The following is a 19708-nucleotide window of genomic DNA, read 5'->3' as shown; positions in this document are numbered from 1 at the left end:
GGGCTTTTGTGCCTTTAATTTTGACAGGACAGTAGAGAGAGACAGGAAGCGAATGGGTGAGAGAGTCGGGGTGGGATCCGGAAAGGACCACGGGGCGGGAATCGAACCCGGGTCGCCGGCGTGCGGTGCAGGTGCCCCAGCCAGTTGCGCCACGGCTGGGGCCGACTGTGACATGATTTAAGCATAGAACAAACTCCTGTGAAATATGACATTAGGGCTGCAACGATTCGTCGAGTTACTCGAGTAACTCGATTATGAAAATTCCTCGAGGCAAAACATCTGCACACAACATGCACATAACATCTGCACATAACATGTTTTACAATAAGTTGATTTAACTGTATTGTACTGTAATTATTGTCACTGGCACTTAAATGGGTTTAGTTTTGGAGCCATATTTTGGATTTGGAATGAATACCTAGTTATGCATGATTTGTTTTGGTTGTTTAAAAACGCATTTTTTTTTATTAGATTCATCGATTAATCGATCGATAAAGTGCTAGATTAATCTATTACAAAAAGAATCGATAGCTGCAGCCCTATATGACATTTTTAAATGTTATGTTTCTGCCCCACCAAAACGTACGGCCACTGCATGCTACTGGATGTATGATTGCAGTCAGTATCCTGGCCAAGGTGAGAAAGCGCCCCCCAGAGGAGGGGCAAAACGGGGTCAGAAATTTGCACCCTGTCATTTTTCAACAGTAGGACCCCAAATAAAGCAAATAAAACAAACAAACAAAAAATCAATTTTAGCAAAAAAATCCTACGGGACCATTATTTCATGACAATTCATACCCCACTAATGAGCTTGTCAGAAATAAATGGTCAGATTCAAAGTTTGTGTCAAATGCAAATGTTCTATAACACCTGTCGAACAGAAGACGTAAAAAAAAAAGGTGTCCATGATGTGAAGGGTTATGATTTTCCCTGCAGCTTCAGGGTTCTCATGAAGTCATGTAGAGTAGGGGAGCCTGTATCTAAACAAAATGCAGCTGAGTAGGTCTACGTACAACATTTCTCAGTATTTTATAAAGCCATGGAAGCTTATTATTAAATACAAAGATCCATAATGAAACATCTTCTAATCTATAAGAATATGAAAAAAGTTTGGTTTCATCCTTGATTTAGTTGCCTTTAACTTAACACACACTATAGTCTACATCAGTGATTCTCAAACTTTTTACAATGAGTACCACCTTAGAGAACAATTGACTGTCCAAGTACCACCATTAGGACCGGCATTAAAATTAGGTAGCGTAGTCCAATTTAAATATAAGTTTCATTGTATATACTGCTTTGCATTGTTTTGTTTAGTTTTCAAGAAAGTTCAAACCTAGTTTAAATGTAATGATTTTTCATTATTTTTTAACGATTTGAAGTATTTATTTTATCTTCATTTAAAAAGCATCTTGGAGACTCTCTGAGTACCACAACAGAGAGTCCGCGTACCACCGTTTGAGAACCATTGGTCTACATAATAAGGTATTAAAGCAATGTAAAGCCTTACAACCCCCTACAAAATCGATATCTTATTCACAGGATCCTGTGATGGCCTACAGTAAATGAGTCAAAACAATTATCATTATTGTTGTATTAAACAACCTATAACCTATAATCAAGAACAAAGAAAAGGATGAAGTAGCAGGGGGAAAATGTAATAACATATCCTACTCCGCCTCTGCCAGGAAGGACTTTGCAGTTGTAGAGAAATGGTGTAGGCTATTCAAACATTTGCGCTTCATTTAAAAGAGCCTAGTAGCCAGGCTACGCCGGTGTGAGCTCATATGCCGATGCGCACAACGAGTCCACCAATCAAGAAACAGCGTCGAGACTGCATGGAACCTTTATAGCTACCGAGGAGTTCAGAATTTAAATGGGCCTCTACATTTTTTTTTCATTCTCCGGAACAGAGTTCAGTGAATTGGAAGGTATGCAGTCTACGTTATTGTAAATGAAGACGATCTAACACGTATGGCTATGTTACATCATGATATGAATAATAGCAATGTTAGAAAGCAACGACGTGAAGGACAGCGAAGCCACGTAGCCTAGTGCTGCATTCGAACAGCTAACTGATCTAGTGGATGAAGACGTGTCTCCCAGACTACTTCAAAGGCTTTCTTTTTTTCATACATTGCCAAGACGGCGTCCATCACACCCTTCTTTTATTTGACGGAGCTTCTCATTTGGAATCACGCCAGACCGCAGCCTGCAGAATCAGTGCATAGATTGTCACATTATGATGTCAGCGTTGAAATAGCCTAGGAATCGATATTGAAGAAAGCGAAACGATATTCGTGTCGAATTTGAACGATGTGTTAAAATGCGTAGGCTATTTGATATTGCTTAGAATGGACTAGCTCCTCGAAGCTGTAGCTCTGTGTTGGTTGTGACAGAACGTTGTTGTCGAGGGTCCATGCAAGACTTGCATTGGAAACATGTGTGGCTACTTCTCTAAACGGATCACTGCTATCAGAGATGGCATTTTGGTCCAGTACAACGGTTTTTACCTCTAAAGTGCCCCGGAAGATCATATTCATGTTTACCCTATCCCTCTCTGTCACCTACCTTTTCTACAGCTTGGTTAACTGTTATACCTCGCTACAATTCCCCGCGCAAGAAAATTATGTATATCAAGGAAGGCCGGTGACTGACGAAACGACTTTTATGACATTAAGGGGAAAACTTTATTCCACGTCACTCCAGGGCGAATTAATAGAACGCACAAGCAGCGAACCAACTATTTTTTCGACGAATCCAAACGATGTTAAAAGCGAAGGGAGGACGGCAGAATGGGTTAGAACTGATACGGCTCCCACTAACACCATCGCGATGGTTCATACGGCAATTATGGACCAGCAGCACCAAGGATTCAGCACCACGGATAGCGTTTTCAGGACCTCTGTGAACAGCACCCCAGAGTATGGGGAGAAAAAACTGCCTCAAGCCATTATAATAGGAGTGAAGAAAGGAGGTACTCGAGCTTTACTTGAGGCTTTAAGAGTTCACCCTGACGTTAGAGCTGTGGGCAACGAGCCCCATTTCTTTGATCGGAATTACGAGAAAGGGCTGGACTGGTACAGGTATGTCTTTTCTCTTTTGTAGGCTATTATCTGACACTGTGGGTTAATGTAACATTTCAGTGAGATGTTCTGCCACAAGCTTGAAAACAATGACAGATGATGACACTGTCAAGTTTTTAATGGCTTTCTATCTATAGCCTACATCTTGAGAACCACACTGTCTTTGGTGGTTCTCCATCACTGTTGGAGGTATCAGCTGTTATGGCAATTTCTGTTGTCTGCCTCAGCCTACTTACGAAATATGCCCAACTAAGGTTTAGCCATAGTGTAGGCCAACTGAAAATCCCTCTATCTATGTTTTGCCTGCACAAAACAGTGATTTTGTCAGTAGCTAGCCAGTAGCCATCAGTATATACTACCATTTTTTACTTTTGATTTCCTGACAACCCCGTATTTGATTTCGGGTAGGATTATGAACCTTTTAGTCATTTTTTGGGTACCATCTTAGTGCTAATGATGCGGCTCAGCTCATGGGGTTGCTTTTGAAAATAGAGATGTTGATACTGTTAACCAATAAGATGCAGTTTGCTTATGAATGTGGTGTTAAATGAATATATTGTTATTATACTGGATAGCAAGAGTGTGACAGTGCTATGCTGTTTGCTAAAATGAAATGTACATATGTAAATACCCACACTTCATAACTATGACAGAATGTGTCATATATTTAAGACAACATGATGCTGCACACAAAACAATGCACAACTTCTACAGGGAAGGGCTTGAGAATTGCCTGTTGTCATTCATGCCAGTGCTAGATCCTATAGCAGCTGTGATGGGACACTCATAGTGTCACAGTGTACACATCGCTGTATGTATGTCACTGTATATCACTCTACCTATATCTATCTATCTATCTACAGTATCTATCTATCTTTTAAGATCATCTGTCAGAGGTGACTCCACCATCTAAGTAAATGAAGCCACGCTTAATAGGGGAAAAAATCACATAAGTGAAAACTGAAAAACAAGAAATGTGGACTCAAACAGCATGTCTGTTTGATACACACATTTGCATGTGTTTCCATAGAGAAATTCGCTAACCTAAACTATAAAACACTGCCTACTCGTGAGGCACATGCATTTTAAGAAGACACATGATTGTCTATGAAGGGCAATCTATTTTTTTTTGATTGGTTGACTAACCTTGTTCCTCCTATTTTTAAGCACTGCCATATTGTATGTGCAATACAGATGACAATCCCTCATTAGATGATCTGTTGTAGGGTCCCTGGAAAAACAGTTCAGTTATGGTATCTTATTGATACAACAATATGTAAGATTTATTTGGCTTTTCAGAATAAGGTGGCCAGTGCAAGACTTTGTTTTGTTGTTGCCTACAAGCTCAAATATTAGGCAAGTGCAGACATGTTTATGCTTGTCACACACACAGACACAGATTCCTTCTGCAGAGACACACTCACTCGTAATCAAAATAGCAGCACGCTGTTTGATTTTGCACTTCTTAAAGGAACACTTCACCGTTTTTTCATATTAAACTATGTTATTCCCTTAATTAAGACGAGTTGATTACATACCTCTCACGTTTCAATGCGTGCACTCACTGGCTCTGGCACGCGGCGCAACTTTGATAGCATTTAGCTAGCCCAATGCATTCATTAGGATCCAAACAGAGATGAAGTTAGAAGCGACCAAACACCCCCATGTTTTCCCTATTAAACTACAGTTACACAAGTAGTCACACGACCAAGTATGGTGAGACAAAATAAAACGTGGTGCATTTGTAAGCAGGTAAAAGGGGTAACTATATTGTGTGGCGCAGTAATATCCTCACTCTTGCACTTTCAGTTTCACTTTGGAGTGAGGATATTACTGCGCAGAGTCTAAGAGTGCTCCCAATGTTATTCCGCCACACAATATAGTTATCCCTTTTGCCTGCTTAGAAATGCACCATGTTTTATTTTGTCTCACCACTTGGTCGTGTGACTACACGTGTAACTGTATTTTAATAGGGAAAACATGGAGGTGTTTGGTCGCTTCTAACTTAATCTCTGTTTGGATTTAGACACCGCCTAAATATTCCTGCACATCATGCTTCAGACTGCATTTTGATGGCTAAATATAGGGTCCAAAGTCTGTATTTATTTTGCCCTTGTAAACATAACTGGTTTGTTTCTTCTATGGTGGTTATTGCTGCTAGCAAACATTACCTTTGCAAACAGACAGTTGCTACATTGTCTTCATAGCAGCCACATTCCATCATGAATGGAATCTTTCCTTTTTATGTGGAATAGGCAGGAATGTGCATTCATATAACATTGTTTTGGTGGTGAAAGAGTGTAGTAATGTGTGTTTTAGTGCTCCAGTGTGTAATGCACAGCTTACCACAACTGTAAAGTACTAGTGCAGTGCCTGTTCAAATATGGCATTCCTGTAGAAAACCCGTAGCCCAATCACATGCCCACAGGGATGCCTGCTTTAAAAATAGGATGATAGGGAAAAACATAATTTCAGCCAAGCATTCAATAACGAATACTACATTTTATATTATAATATATTAGCCTATAATTAATTTGGAGTAAGCAGAATTTAGGCATGGCTGCATGACATTTTACAGATCAAAGTGACATGAGCCTAACAGCTGTTTTGAGTTTAGGCTCTTTGTTTATTGTTAAAATTATTGAATGACTTCTTGATAGAACACAAACCATTTTGTGGAATGATGCAGCATCGTTTGAAATTTGCAATTTGACTCAAAAACAATCTTTGGTGGCATAAGTGACATGTTGCTCTGCCTGCCACTCGTTTTTTGTTTTTAATCTATGTGGCATTCTGAAATGTTATTAATTGCGGGACCAGTAGCCTATCGCTCGTTTCAATTTGGGACCTTGTAGTCGGAATTGTAGTTTGTTCATTCAAAGTCTCAAGTCCAAAGTAGCCTGGGTTATTTTAATAATCAGTTTATTGCACATCATTTTTACATCATTTTGAATAGCCACCTACACGACACCTTCCCTGTGTTTGTTGTTGTATCCACAGGATAATTTTATGCAAGCAAACTGGTAGTGGGGTATTGGGTACAGTAGAGCGGAAAAAGGCAGCATGTGCTTCTTTTACAGATCATTTAACAATATCTTGGGCATTACTTACTTATCCAAGCTACGTCAAGCTTGGCACTGCACTTCTCGGGCCTGACACTTGCCAAGTTTGAAATCGAATCGACGAATCATCTGACAGATATGCGGTTAGCACACAAACACATAACGTACACACTGACACACAGACAGACATACAGACAGATGTTCCTGGAATTTATAGAGAGATAATGTATGGACACAAAAACACTCTGTGATGTGTCTAGTGGTCCTTCAGCAGAGATGGTCAACACCTAGTTGACTAGTGGGTTTCTTGTTGCTTACTCTTACATTCATTTCTCATTGTATTTAGCATTTGGTTAGGGTACAAACCGTATGACTAGAGGTCGAAATTAACTTGAAAGTATCAGTAATACTGTATTCATGTATCTTCTTCATTTCATTGTACACAAACAGAATGAGTCTCAGAAATTCGATCAATTTTACTTTAGTAAGCTGCTAAGTCTCTGCTGATTCAAGAGAATTTGTTGTGTCATTGAAGGCCAGGGGCTATTAAGGGGGTAAAGGTGGTGCACATGTTCATAGCAAGCTGTTCAGGGATGTGTACAGAATGCTGTCGTAAACAGTGATCATCAGTAGGTTCTTTTTGCGTGCGGTTCATGTTTCAAATTCAAGTTCCCACACAAACATAGTAATTGGTGAACCATAAGTCAGTTTAGTCAGTTTGATATTTGACACCTTTTCTAAATATTTTTCCTGCTTGTCTGTGTTGAGCATCAGCAATATTGTCAGTGAATCAGAGTTTAGAGCAACCGGCCCCAGCCAACCGGGCACATATCAGAAAGGAAAAGTATCAGCCTACTATAAGAACACAGAAAAAAACAACTGATTATTTTTACAGAGCCAGTGTTGGGAGTAACATGTTACAATACAGTATAATCACATTACATTTAGCATAAGCTTGAGACAGGGACCAACTGGTGGTGGTGGAGACGTCGAAGTCGGCTTGCTGTAAAAAGCGAGGAAGGGGAGTTAGACATAGTAGTTTTTAGAGAAGCGCATTCACTTCCTATGAGTTCGTAGTAGGTTGATTGAATGAATAGGAGCCATTGGCAAAGAAACTGAATCGACTGATTGGCTAGGAATGATCAGATGACGTAGCTAGTCAGTATCTCTCCTGAGCTGTGATTGGTGTGAGCTATGATTGTTAAGCGATTTCATGAATGAACAGTGACTACGAGTCTTTCCTTTAGAACTTCCCTAAAAGCAACCATTTCTATTCAATTCGATCCAATTTATTAGTATCTACTCATTTATTGTCCCTAATAAGGTAACACTCCATAATAAGGGTCCTTAATAAAAAGCAAACTAGTCATTAACCTTAAGAGTGTACCGTCACACCGGTGTGTTTGGAATGTTGGAAAATTAACATTCTAAAGAATATCTGGGTTCATTGAATTCTACATAGAATTTTAGAACGTTGAATTGTTGCGGAATGGAATCTTGTGTTAGAATGTTCAAAACCCACCCTTTTAAAGGTTAACTAACCCTTTGTTAATTTTTGTTAATTGTTACTAAATTTATCTATTTGCCAAAACTTATTTTTTTCACATTGAATAGATATTAGTTGTTCGCATGACATCTGTATATGTTTTAACAAATAGAAAGCAATCTATTAAATAATATTGTATTAATATTTGTAAATTTGTGCACCGGACATTGGCAAGATATAAAAACAACGTAGCCAGTGTATATATACCTCTGCCTCAGGACTGTCGCCGCACCCGCTGGGCTACATGAAAACTAGTAAGGGGTCCTCCGCAGCGTGGGAACCAACTCCTTCCACACCCAAGCCACACACCCCCAATAGCCTACTATTTACTGTACCCCAGAGGAGTATGAAACAGTTTTTCACCGTGCAACATTGTTCAGAACAGGCAGGGAATAAGGGGAAATTCAGGGAAGCTTAATCAACCCTTCTACAATAGCAAGTAGGTGTATTTGCCTTTAGCGACAGGAGCAAGCTTACCGCGACAACAGCTGTCACACTATAACAGAGGTGAATTCCACCACAACACACCTCTAGTGTTCAAATACACTCATTCACAAGCATAATTTCATACTACTTTGAGGTACTTCAACACCTGTAATAGTAACTTCTGTAACATTGAAATAATAAAATGAAAACTGAACAGTGTCCTTTCAACACCTGATAAGGTAAAATGTACCACTTGACAAGATGACATTGAGCACCACAAATAAGAAAATAAAGACTTTTAAATAAAGATTTTGAGAGTACAACTTACTCTTATGCAGAAACTATGCAACACTCTTAGGTTTGTAGGTTCAGCAAAATAACATTTAACATCTATGACTACAAAACAGTATTAACTCATTTAGAAATTATTTTAGACCAATAGATTTAGACAACTCAACTCATGGTTCAACATATTTTATTTTAAACCTGTCAAGACAGTGTCAAACAAAGCATTACAATGTTTGGATCCACAATCCAGTTGGAAAGATCACATGTGAACACATTGTACCAATCATGTGATGTGTTGGGGATACACTGTTACCAATCATGTGTTGTGATCTCACCGCTGTTCCTTAGGTGGCCATAAGATTAGATCTGAGAATCTGAAAAACATTACATCTAATGTGCTAATGAACACTATGAGCTATGACGACAGTGAATTTAGATATTCCAAAAAAGTGAGCAAAAAAGTATTCATTCAAGGACCGTTCCTCATCCCTGGCCCTTAACTCATGAGCCACACACACTCACTTTCCAGTGCTGACATCGTTGCCTGGCAGGATGGATTCACACATGGTTCTCCGATGCCAGGTCTTTTCATAGTTGTGGTCACTGTGATGGTCAGTAGAAGTAGTAGCCTCTTCATGCTCCTCCACATTGGTGGTTGAGCCAGTGAGATCCATTGTTGCAAGTCACGCATTTTGTGCTTCATTGGCTGAATGTTGTTTGTCCTTCTTCCTCGCCGAGGTGTGTGCAAAAAGACTGCGCACAAAACAGTTCAAAGCAGTTGCTCCTAAAAAGTCAGAGCAGAGTAAAATAAAACACGACATGTGTGAGACATTGTCCAACATGAACGTCAGGTGGCACAAACAAATTATAATTATTATTCACCGCAGAACGTTGGGGAGGCCCATTCAAAGTAAATGGGAGCTCTCTCAACATTCTAGAGAGCCGTATAATAAAGTAGTAATATATAGGGGAGCGCCTGGACGGATGAAACAATTTTCGGTTAAACGTTGTTTTCAAAGACGACGTTACAATTTTTTTTTTTTTGTGTGTGTGATCAGCAACTCACATGTGTGGTCTCTTAAAATCTTGTGATATTTGGTAGGATATGTATGACGATTGTGGTGTAATTTAAGTTTGAACAGAAGTGGTCATTTGTTTCAAATGTCCCGAGTGGCAGGGACAGTTTAAACGCTGGGGTAGGACAAATGAAACATTATCAAATCTAAAGAAACTGTAAACATTATTCGCATTTTCATGTAATATACCTGTCAAGGGACATGTTTTGTAAGTGCGGTTAAATTTTTAGGAGAATTCTCGCAATATTTAAGTAATTATCAAATAATATTTGCTGCATTCAAATGCACATTTGGACTAATGAGGTCGGTGGGAGTCATAGCTATATCATATAGCTATATTATTAATATACTGATTTAACTTCATTATTTCACAGATTTAAGTCATGTTGAGTGACGAGCACTTGATCAGCCTAACATATTGGTTTAAAAATACAAGGTGAACCGGAAGACGACGTCATGTTTCATTTGTCCCGACAGTGACTTCTCGCAGCAAAACCCGTTTTTCTCCTAAACTAACTAACTTTGACATTGCATACAGTAGGATAAGTTACACTACCAATTCATCTATTGTTTGAACATGATAGCATTACATGACGCCATAAATACAACTTGATATTTGAAAAAATCGGCGTAATAGAACATTTACTTGGCGCACGTCAAAACGCTTTGTCGGGTCTAACTCAAGATCAGCGTGACATATCAACATGATTTTTCCCTGGTCTGGCAAGGCTTGCGTGCTGTGCTTGGTGACAAATTTTGACGTTTCAATTTTGAACGGCTTAGGAGAAAATCGCAATGTTTCATTTGTCCTCCGTTTCATTCGTCCAGGCGCTCCCCTACTGTAACTATCAGTATGGGGATCCTTATAATACATTTTGAACAGTAATTATTAATTATTTACAAGTATTTATTTTATTTTATTTTCAAATATTAAACATTTATCAACGATAGCAAATATTTCCCACTGGGTCTCTCACAGTGGAAATGAATGATCTCAGCACACACTGTTGGAAAGAAGGATGAAAATACTTTATTCATGAAGTCAAAGAACTCTCAAATAGTTTTTGTTTTCTACTGGAACACTGACCACTGATGGTTAACCTGATGGTCTCCTGGGACACTGTAAACACAGTCAATGATGGTTAAACTGATCAAAAAAGATGAACTAGAATGACAACAGAATGTATAAAATGGTATATTAAATGAACAGAGTATGAGAGAGTGGGCTCAACCAGAGCATGAGAAAAAGAGAGAAAGACGGAGTGTGTTAGTGAGGACTTAAAGGACTGTAATGTTGGATTTGGATGGTGTTGTTTAAGTGGCGTCGGTTAGAACACCCATGAAGCAGTTTCTTCCTTTAATTTCTTATATCGCGTTGCCTTCAACAATTGCCATACAACATGGCTAATTAGCTGATTTCATTCTCATTGAGCTCAATGCAATTCAAACCAGCTAATTAGCCAACAGCTAATAACTGATATTAAAGCATGCATTACTCTTAGTATGTTAAGGGTATAATGTTGACATGGGTTATTTGAATTCCAAAGGCCAACGGGACTTTATCAGGGTGCATAGTGTCCTGGATCCATGAAATAACTGGCCTTTAAAAATAAAAATAAAAATCCCCTATGGGAATTTAACATGGGCGTTCCAATACTTATGACCCCCTGTATTTTAAGGAAAACATTTATTTATTTACAATACATTATTCATTCACAAAGAAAATGAATGTCCTTAAAGGTTGAATAGTTACTCATTGTTTCATTTAAGGCATTAAGATAAATTTCCAAAAGATGATTTTATATTTAACTTTAAGCATGCGTTCTAATACTTTTGGAGGGCACTGTATCTCAGCTAATAATAAACAAACAATTGAATAATATTGAATTTCCCCTTGGGGATCAATAAAGTATCTATCTATCTATCTATCTATCTATCTATCTATCTATCTAATTAGCACAACACAGATGATTTCTGTGGGTATGGGGCCAACCACAGCTGATTCCAGTCTATCTTAGACTCAGTGGCAGGGGTTATTTCTCTCTATTACATTGACACTTGAAGGAGGAGGTGATGTTTTTGGAAACAGAAACAAAAAAATGACAAATACTGTTATATCTGGATGAGGAAGAGTAAGAACAAGGGGCCCATGGAGAAGAGCACACCCAATGAGAGATGCAGTGAGAGGTGCAGTAGGAGGTGCGGGAACAGTGAGAGAAGCAGGGAGAGGTGCAGGAGCAGTGAGAGGAGCAAGCCCAAGGAGAGGGAAGGTAGAGATGTAAGAATGCATGGTGGTGGCATTTTTTTGGTTCGGTAGGTGGCCGGTGTGGTCAGAATATTCCCGGTGGATTTTTGTGTCCCACTCCGCCCCTGCCATTACATATCTAAAGCTCAATGGCGACACACGGTCACATAAAGGTAGACTATATGAACTGAATAGCTGATATCTTTTTTTATATTCTATGAACATAACATATCTCAATCACACACAACATAAGACAGGATACATGCATTGACATTAGCCTACTAGCCAAAGTATCCATTTCCCTTAAGGCTAATCTCCGTTAAGCGTAATGCTGAGTTAGCATTCCAAACGAGCATGACACACATCTCACCAACAATAGGCCCTACACATGACCCAGCCTATGTATCTCGGTTACTTTCACTTACTTTGTGTTATGCACGCACACAAGGTGTTCACCCAACTTAAACTGCAGCCACTAGGCAGCAAACTCGTGTTGTTTACACATTCATGCTGCACATTGGAACTGTGCCACTGTCACGGTTGTATGTAGGTAGAGAGCGTAGACCCAAAAGCAAGGCACGATGACACAAGATGAGGCAAACACAGAATCTTTACTTGAATCAACTCAAATCACAGGAACATCAAAAACAACTAGACACCTCAACATACACCACTAAACTAGACTAATGACCGACCAAGACCGCGGGGAGACAAAGGGTTTAAATACACAGGGGTAACAAGGTTCACACTGCAAATACTACAACAAAAATATAAATGTGCGAATTTACATGCACAAGGCCATCCTCATATGTCTAGAAGGTGCTATGGTTTGTACAAAGCCCACAGGCTCGGTTCTTCGATCATTTCCACTCAGAGACACCTGATTCTCCATAGACTTCCAGTGATCTATCGGTCGATTGTTGCCCTCTTCAATATGGCGGCGCTATTGCCGTACGTTCTACAGTCCAATGCGGCGTCTATGTAAATATGTCTATGGTTCCAATTGTAAAAAGTTGCCCGAGAAGATGGTGTCACTGACTGTCACTGACTGTCCTCCATATTGAATTTAATAGAAAGCAAAACCAAATCTTCACAGGTCATAACTTTGTTCCGAATTTCACAAAACTTGACCTACATGATCCGTGGACCAAGGTTCACAAAAGTTAGAAGAAGGATTTTTGATTTTCAGAAGGGTTAGCCCATCACAGCCAATCAAAATCGGTGGCGTAGCGTCCATACAGGAAGTAGTTAATATCTCCAGTACGCTTTCACGTATCGAAACCAAACTTTGTACATGAACTCAGGACTCCCGAGTTGCACAAGACCTGAAAAAATAATTTAAAAGCATTTCACAAACCCATTCACCTATGCCTTGGCCACACATAGGTTTAGAGATGACTTCTTTCAGATCTTTTTACAATTGTGTCCAGCCAATCTGATTCTGCACTATGCCAACATACAATTGTCATGCATCTTTACCCATTATCATGCCATGGGGTAGTATGGACTTATAGATAACATAGAGGAGGAACCATATTTAATGTCATGCACATAGTTTGCAACCTATTGCTAGAATTACTCATATTTTGGCTCTAATAGACATGATTTCATGAGTATCCAGCTACATTTAACAAGTCCAGTCAAAATCACAAACAACACTGGATGTGGTGGACATTTATTCTGAGATGAATCAATAGTCTCTGAAAACAATTCCAAACAAACATAAAGTGCTTATAGAGCTGGTCCATAGATTATGTGTCAAATAAACTAGTAAAACAGTATTAGCGGATGTAATATTAGGTGAACCCAGCATTAGCGGTAACACTTTACATTACGGCTCGCCAGTAAGGTGGTAATTGTATGGTCATTTCTATGTAATTTCATGGTAACAATCCCTTATAAAGATCGTACTGTGTGCTTGTGTGTTGGATGTCAGTAGCCGAGCCTACATGATAGCCTATTTTAGACCAGAGATGGTAATAACTAAGTAATTGAGTGGAAATAAGTGATGATGTATTTTACGGCCCTGATGCTGTGTATTTTCCTGGAAATTAGGCTACCTCCTTGTCATTCAAGTAATTACGCAAAAACAACACTAAAGATGTCATAAGGATAATTGATGGGTTTATCAACACAGCTATGTAATTAACTAGAGGCAATAGTGTATTTTACAGCTCTGATACCATATAGTTTCCATGAAATTACTTCACTTGTTCCAGTTTAGTTACAGGCACATAATGTCTTCTTTGCCATCTTACTACTACAATTGCTGCGTTTACATGAGAGCTTTAATTCCGAATAAAACCAAGTTAAATCAGAATAAAAGTTAATTCCGCTTTAAAAGAGACCATGTAAACGCTTATTCCGCTTGAAAATGATTATTCTGAATTAAACTTAATTCCGATTTAAGTGGTTGGTTTATTCCGATGTTAAAGCGGAATTAACGCACTCCTTGATCATGTAAACCTTTATTCCGATTCAAAGTTTATTCCGGTTGTTTGGCGCATGCTCATACAAGGAGGAAGACGCAGCGCATGCTCGTTTCATTGCTAATTCGGCTCCGTCTTCTTCCCCCCCTCTCCGGCACTGTTCTCCTCCTCAGCTAGCAAACGTGAAGCTTGACAATATTCTCGAGCTGCTGGTTAAATAGTAGGCCTATTATCAGAATTACTGGCAAACCCGTTTTCATTATGTTATTGCCCATGCTATAACTTTAACCCGAGATGACAAAAAAGCCGCTAGCCAGCTAAAGTTTGTTTTCTTCCGGTAGACCTTAATTAGGCTGCGTTCATGCACCGCCTGTCCAATCGGAACCCTTCCCGACCCCCAGACGTTCAGCGGAATACAATAAAGCGGAATTAACCTATATGCTCCATGTAAACGCCAATTCGGAATTATTATTTCCATGTAAACTCGAAGGAGAATATTTTAATTCCGATTTATTTAATTCTGAATAAACTAATTCGGAATTAAAAACATCATGTAAACGTGGCAAATGACTTGGTTAGTCTAGTTCTTGGTAATAACTAAGTAATTGAGTGGAAATAAGTGATGATGCATTTTACGGCCCTGATGCTGTGTATTTTCCCAGAAATTACCTCCTTGTTGGCCCCAGCCGTGGCGCAACTGGCTGGGGCACCTGCAGCGCACGCCGGCGACCCAGGTTCGATTCCCGCCCCGTGGTCCTTTCCGGATCCCACCCCGATTCTCTCACCCATTCGCTTCCTGTCTCTCTCTACTGTCCTGTCAAAATTAAAAGGCACAAAAGCCCAAAAAAATATACTTAAAAAAAAAAAAAAAAGAAATTACCTCCTTGTTCTTTAGGTAATTAAACAAAAACAATAAGTAATTCCTGGACTATCATTTCAAGAACTACAGATTATTTTCAAATAATTACCATTTTATTCAACTTAAAATGAAAGCTGTTTGCATCACTATTACCTAGAAACCGCGGAGTAATTGCACTGGAAACTGCATGGGAATGACTTGTAATAAGGGGCTACAAAATATTATTACCATGAAATTACATAAAAATTACCATACAATTATAACCTTATTAGCGAGCCGTAATGTAAAGTGTTACCGCATTAGCTATAGCAACAACAATGACTGCCCTAGCAAATACCCTATTGACATCCTAGCAACCACTTTGCATGCACTGGTATGTCCTTAAATTATATGCACATCTAGTTATTATTGTTATTATTCGAATAATGTATGGGCCTTGCTTGTGAAAGGGTTTGGTCTATATACAAACAGAATAAAATCCCAGAGAGATGTGAAAAGCAAACAGGGGTGAATATTAATCTGTCCACACTGCAAGTCTGACCTTTCTGTTTGCAGAGTCAGCTTCAGATGGCAAGAGATGTCCAATCTTCCATCACTGTCAGCCCAGCTTAATTAATGCCCTAGAGCACATCGGAGGATGAATAAAGCTGATTTGCCTACTGATGAGTCATGACTTAAAGGCAACTCTTTCCAGAATTAACTAAATACATGAACCTAGTCTTGCATTCAAAAGTTTGTTGTCACTTAGAAATGTCCTTCTTTTGTTGGAAAAGTAATTGTCTACTGTAAATGTACACTAATCAATCAGAAATCCAGTGTAGACATTCTAAATAAAGTATATTACTATTGAAGTAGGAAACAGCTAATTTTTAATGTAATGTCTATATAAGTGTCAACTTTCAGCAATCATATGTCCTCCTCATCTATGTTCCAGTGGTGTGTTATGTTTGATGATTCGAGTTTGTTATCTTAAAAGGCTAACTAATCACTAGACAACCCAATTGCAATTATGTTAACATAGCTGGAAACAACTATTAAAGGAGCTATACAACTGGCCTTCTTTAAATCAGTTGGGTATCTAGAGTATAAGCTATTGTCACACCAGCAATGGGCTCTCCCTCGACCATGCCCCCTTCTCACTCTCCACTAAATCATTAGTCCTCCTCACCTACTATTGGTTCAAGCTCATTAAAATGTTTGGTTATCTGTTGTTGCCAGAAACCTAGGGCCAATTGCTCTGTCTGTTTAGCCTGATTACCATCGACTTTCAAAGGCTCTGCGAGACTTTAGTCTGACCAACAGCCTGTGCTAACACGGTTTCTCCAAACGCTGGTTGACCCGCCTCCTTTAAGTGCCTCGATTTGCTACTGGTCGATGTCAGAAAGCGGTTTGCCGAGTTTAAACCAATAACAACACTCTTTCCTCTGCCTTGAACACGCCTCTACCCAGAGCCGTTGGAGCTGCTCAAAGTTGATTGGTTCTCGACCAAAAACTAGGCATTTTTTTAAAATGTTCTACTTTTGATCTGACCACGAAGTCGAAAGTCTGACAAACAAAGCGTTATTTGCTTCTTCGTATCACATTCATAAACACATAATGAAATAACAAGTCATTTTTTGATTTTTTTGATTTTTGATTCTCAATTGAATATCAAATGAACGAAGCATACACGGACCCCAAAAAGGGCTTGAAATTCAATTTTTGGTGTTTACATTTGTCATTTTTGACATCCCATTTTAGAGCAAGAGAATCTTTTTTATTATTAGAGTGCATGTTATCCGAATTATTAGAGTGCATAAAAATGCACTCTATTGTTATCCCAGTTCTTCTTCTTATTCTTCTAACGGATTTTGTGCATCTAATTCAGCTTCAACCATTTAACATAGAAACTTCATTCACTGCACTGCGTAGGTCTTACTTATGTGACTTCAGCTATGTATTTTTCAACTTTGTAACTTTTATACTTTTTGAACTATGAATTAAAAACGATTAAAAAATTCCCCATAGACTTAACATTGCGCCGCTGTGACGCCCCTCTGCTCCCCCTACAGGCCGCTTGCTATTCTCCTTGTGGTCACACGGGCAGTTTGCTGGCTTGCAGTGGGGACACTAATTAAGATTGCCTTCACCTGGTACCGGTGTGGGCATGCAAGCCATCGCCATCCCTTGCATCTCTCTCTCTCCATACACAGACATATTTTGGACACCCCTCACTGCATACCACTTCTTCTCCCTTACAACCGACATGCGTTCATACACCTATAATTTCATCCCTTTATCCTAGATTAACCTTAAATCAATATACATTTTATTGGGAATCGTGTGCCTCTTTTGTGTTGTGCCGTGAGCCGGTTTCTTCAGTACGTCAACTGCTGTGCACTAGAAGCAGTTGGTCAATTCATGAGTTTCATCAGGTCCCTTCACAGGTGTAGCCTAATCAAGCACCATGCAGTCTGCATTGATAATCATGGTGCTTGATTTTATACACCTGTGGAAAGGGACCTGATGAAACCCATGAATAGGCCTTTCCTTCGAGCACTGTTTTGTTGTTTTCCGGTTTTGTCAATTTTCATATTTTATTGTTTTCACTTATCATGGAAACAATCCCGGGAAGGAGTTTGTTAAAACTCCTCTGAGGGGCACGTGAGAACGGCTGCACTCATTAGGCAGTGAGCCTCAAGCCTGGCAGGCTTCAGAAGCGACAGGTGTAGGTCAGCTTAAAGGAGCATTTCACCCATTTACATTAAGCTTTTTATTGTTAGAAACCCAGTCATATTTTTGAATGGTCGTGCATCATTCCCTCATTTTCCCCTGAGATGAGAGAAAAAAGCCGAAAATGTACTTTTGGGTCATCCCAGAATTCCCTGCCTTTCACTGCCTTACCAGCACCCACCAGGAAGTAGACAAGTACACAGAAGGACTCATTAATGTAACATTTTGCCATTGATAACGATTCTAAAGTTAAAACGATCATTGTTTTATGTTGCACTCAATATTGTGGCCATATATCAATGTTGCTGGTCTTCAAAAGGAATTAGCGGAAAAATAGCGGAAAAAAAACAAAAAGTTAATTTTACATATTTCCATGTCAGATGTCCCGCAAATTGACAGCATATGCTAGAATACCCGATCTTTAACAAGTATTAGTATCGCTAATACTATTTGTGCAATAACTTGTGAATAACATTAGGATAACTGACCTTGTGAGAGCTTGTCCATTCTAGTTTGAGCCAGCCGAGGCTAATCGACAGCCAATGATCCTAATCGACGTCCAGGCTTGCTGCAGGCCTTGATGGAGGCCTAGATGTTCTGTGCTGTATTACAGCTCGTACAGGTCATCTCGTGCATCAAATTCACATACCAGATCTTCAGAATTCCCATTTGCCATATCAGTTTCAATATCAGCATTCAATTAATTAGTATTTAATATTAAATCGTAGTTACTTATCAGCTTTCTCCACAGACCGGGAGCCTATAGCTTCCAAAAAAGATGGCGGCTATATAATTTATTTTCTGCAAGTGAAGTCCCACCGCTAGCGCCCCCTCTTGGAAAAATGAGGAAAGTGTTTGTAGTTTCATCTACTCGACAAAGATATAGGACTTCCTGCTTTCAATTATGTAAAATGACAATTTTTACATCATTGAAAGCAGGAAGTCCAACATTGAAAATCGTATTTCTCCCGTCTCAAGGCAAACTGAGGGAATGTTGCACGGCCATTCAAAAACATGACTGGTTTTCTAAAGATACAAAGCTTAATGCTAATTGGTGAAGTGTCCCTTTAAGGCTGGCTTACATTGTACGATTTTGGTCTGTTTTAACAGTCGGCGACTAAATTTCCAAAATCGGGAGGAAATCATGGGAGTTGTAATGGAATCGTGCGGCGCGCTCCCGTCAACGAAATCGTTTAGTGTAAGGTGCCAATCTAAGCGGTTTTAAGTCCGTCGGAGTCAGTCTTTTTCTAGTTTTGCCGTTACGACAATATTATCGGAAGTCTTTTCAGTCGTGGCTCATGCAAATAGTGACGTGAACATTAAAAAACAATAGTGACCTCGCTCCAACACGAAACAAGAAGGGGCAAAATAGGCAACAGCTGTCGCTTATATGATTTTTTGTTATTTCATTTCTGGGATGTCACACATGAAACAATGCTGCAGAAATGCGAAAAAATTACTTTGATATGAGTAGGCTATCATGTGAGTTCCTGTTGATGATGACGTGTAGCCTATTGCTCGATGGCAATAATCTGAAGGAATCTAGCAGCAGTCTTGTAAATAGTGACCCACAGTCTTTGCAAAATCCTAATCTGAGACTGGCCTGTGACTAGACTGTGACTAGAAACTCAGTGGCCCTCATTTATGAAACGTGCGTACGACCAAAAACAGACGTAAAACAGGCGTACGCTTGTTTCCACGCAAAGTATGGCATTTATCAATGTGAACGTGATCGGTGACTACGCTCAAATCTCATGTCTAGTCTCAACTCGTGTACGCAAGTTTTTCAGGCGGCATAGCATCGCGCAGCAGTAAATCGGTGGTGCATTAGAAAGTTGAATTGATGGACTATCTCGGACATAACACCTTTCCTGTACATGTGCAGCCTATTTGCTGTAATGTAGCATATTATATTGGCACATTTCATGGCTTAGAATAGCCATAGGCGATGATTTCTTTCTCTTTGGCAAACGCAACAT

General features: G+C 39.4%; 1 protein-coding gene across 1 annotated transcript in view; it reads left to right on the top strand.

Moving 5' to 3' along the window:
• The first annotated feature begins 1925 nt into the window (after positions 1 to 1925).
• hs3st4 (heparan sulfate (glucosamine) 3-O-sulfotransferase 4) overlaps positions 1926 to 19708 on the top strand; it is a 41509-nt gene continuing 23726 nt past the window's right edge. The window contains exon 1 of the mRNA XM_062533289.1: positions 1926 to 3086. Coding sequence (XP_062389273.1) covers positions 2482 to 3086 — 605 coding nt within the window. The 5' untranslated portion in view covers positions 1926 to 2481. The remainder of the gene's footprint in view (positions 3087 to 19708) is intronic.

This window comes from Sardina pilchardus, chromosome 3 (genome assembly GCF_963854185.1).
Source record: "Sardina pilchardus chromosome 3, fSarPil1.1, whole genome shotgun sequence".
Taxonomy (NCBI): Eukaryota; Metazoa; Chordata; class Actinopteri; order Clupeiformes; family Clupeidae; genus Sardina; species Sardina pilchardus.
This window is presented reverse-complemented; position numbering and strand designations above follow the sequence as displayed.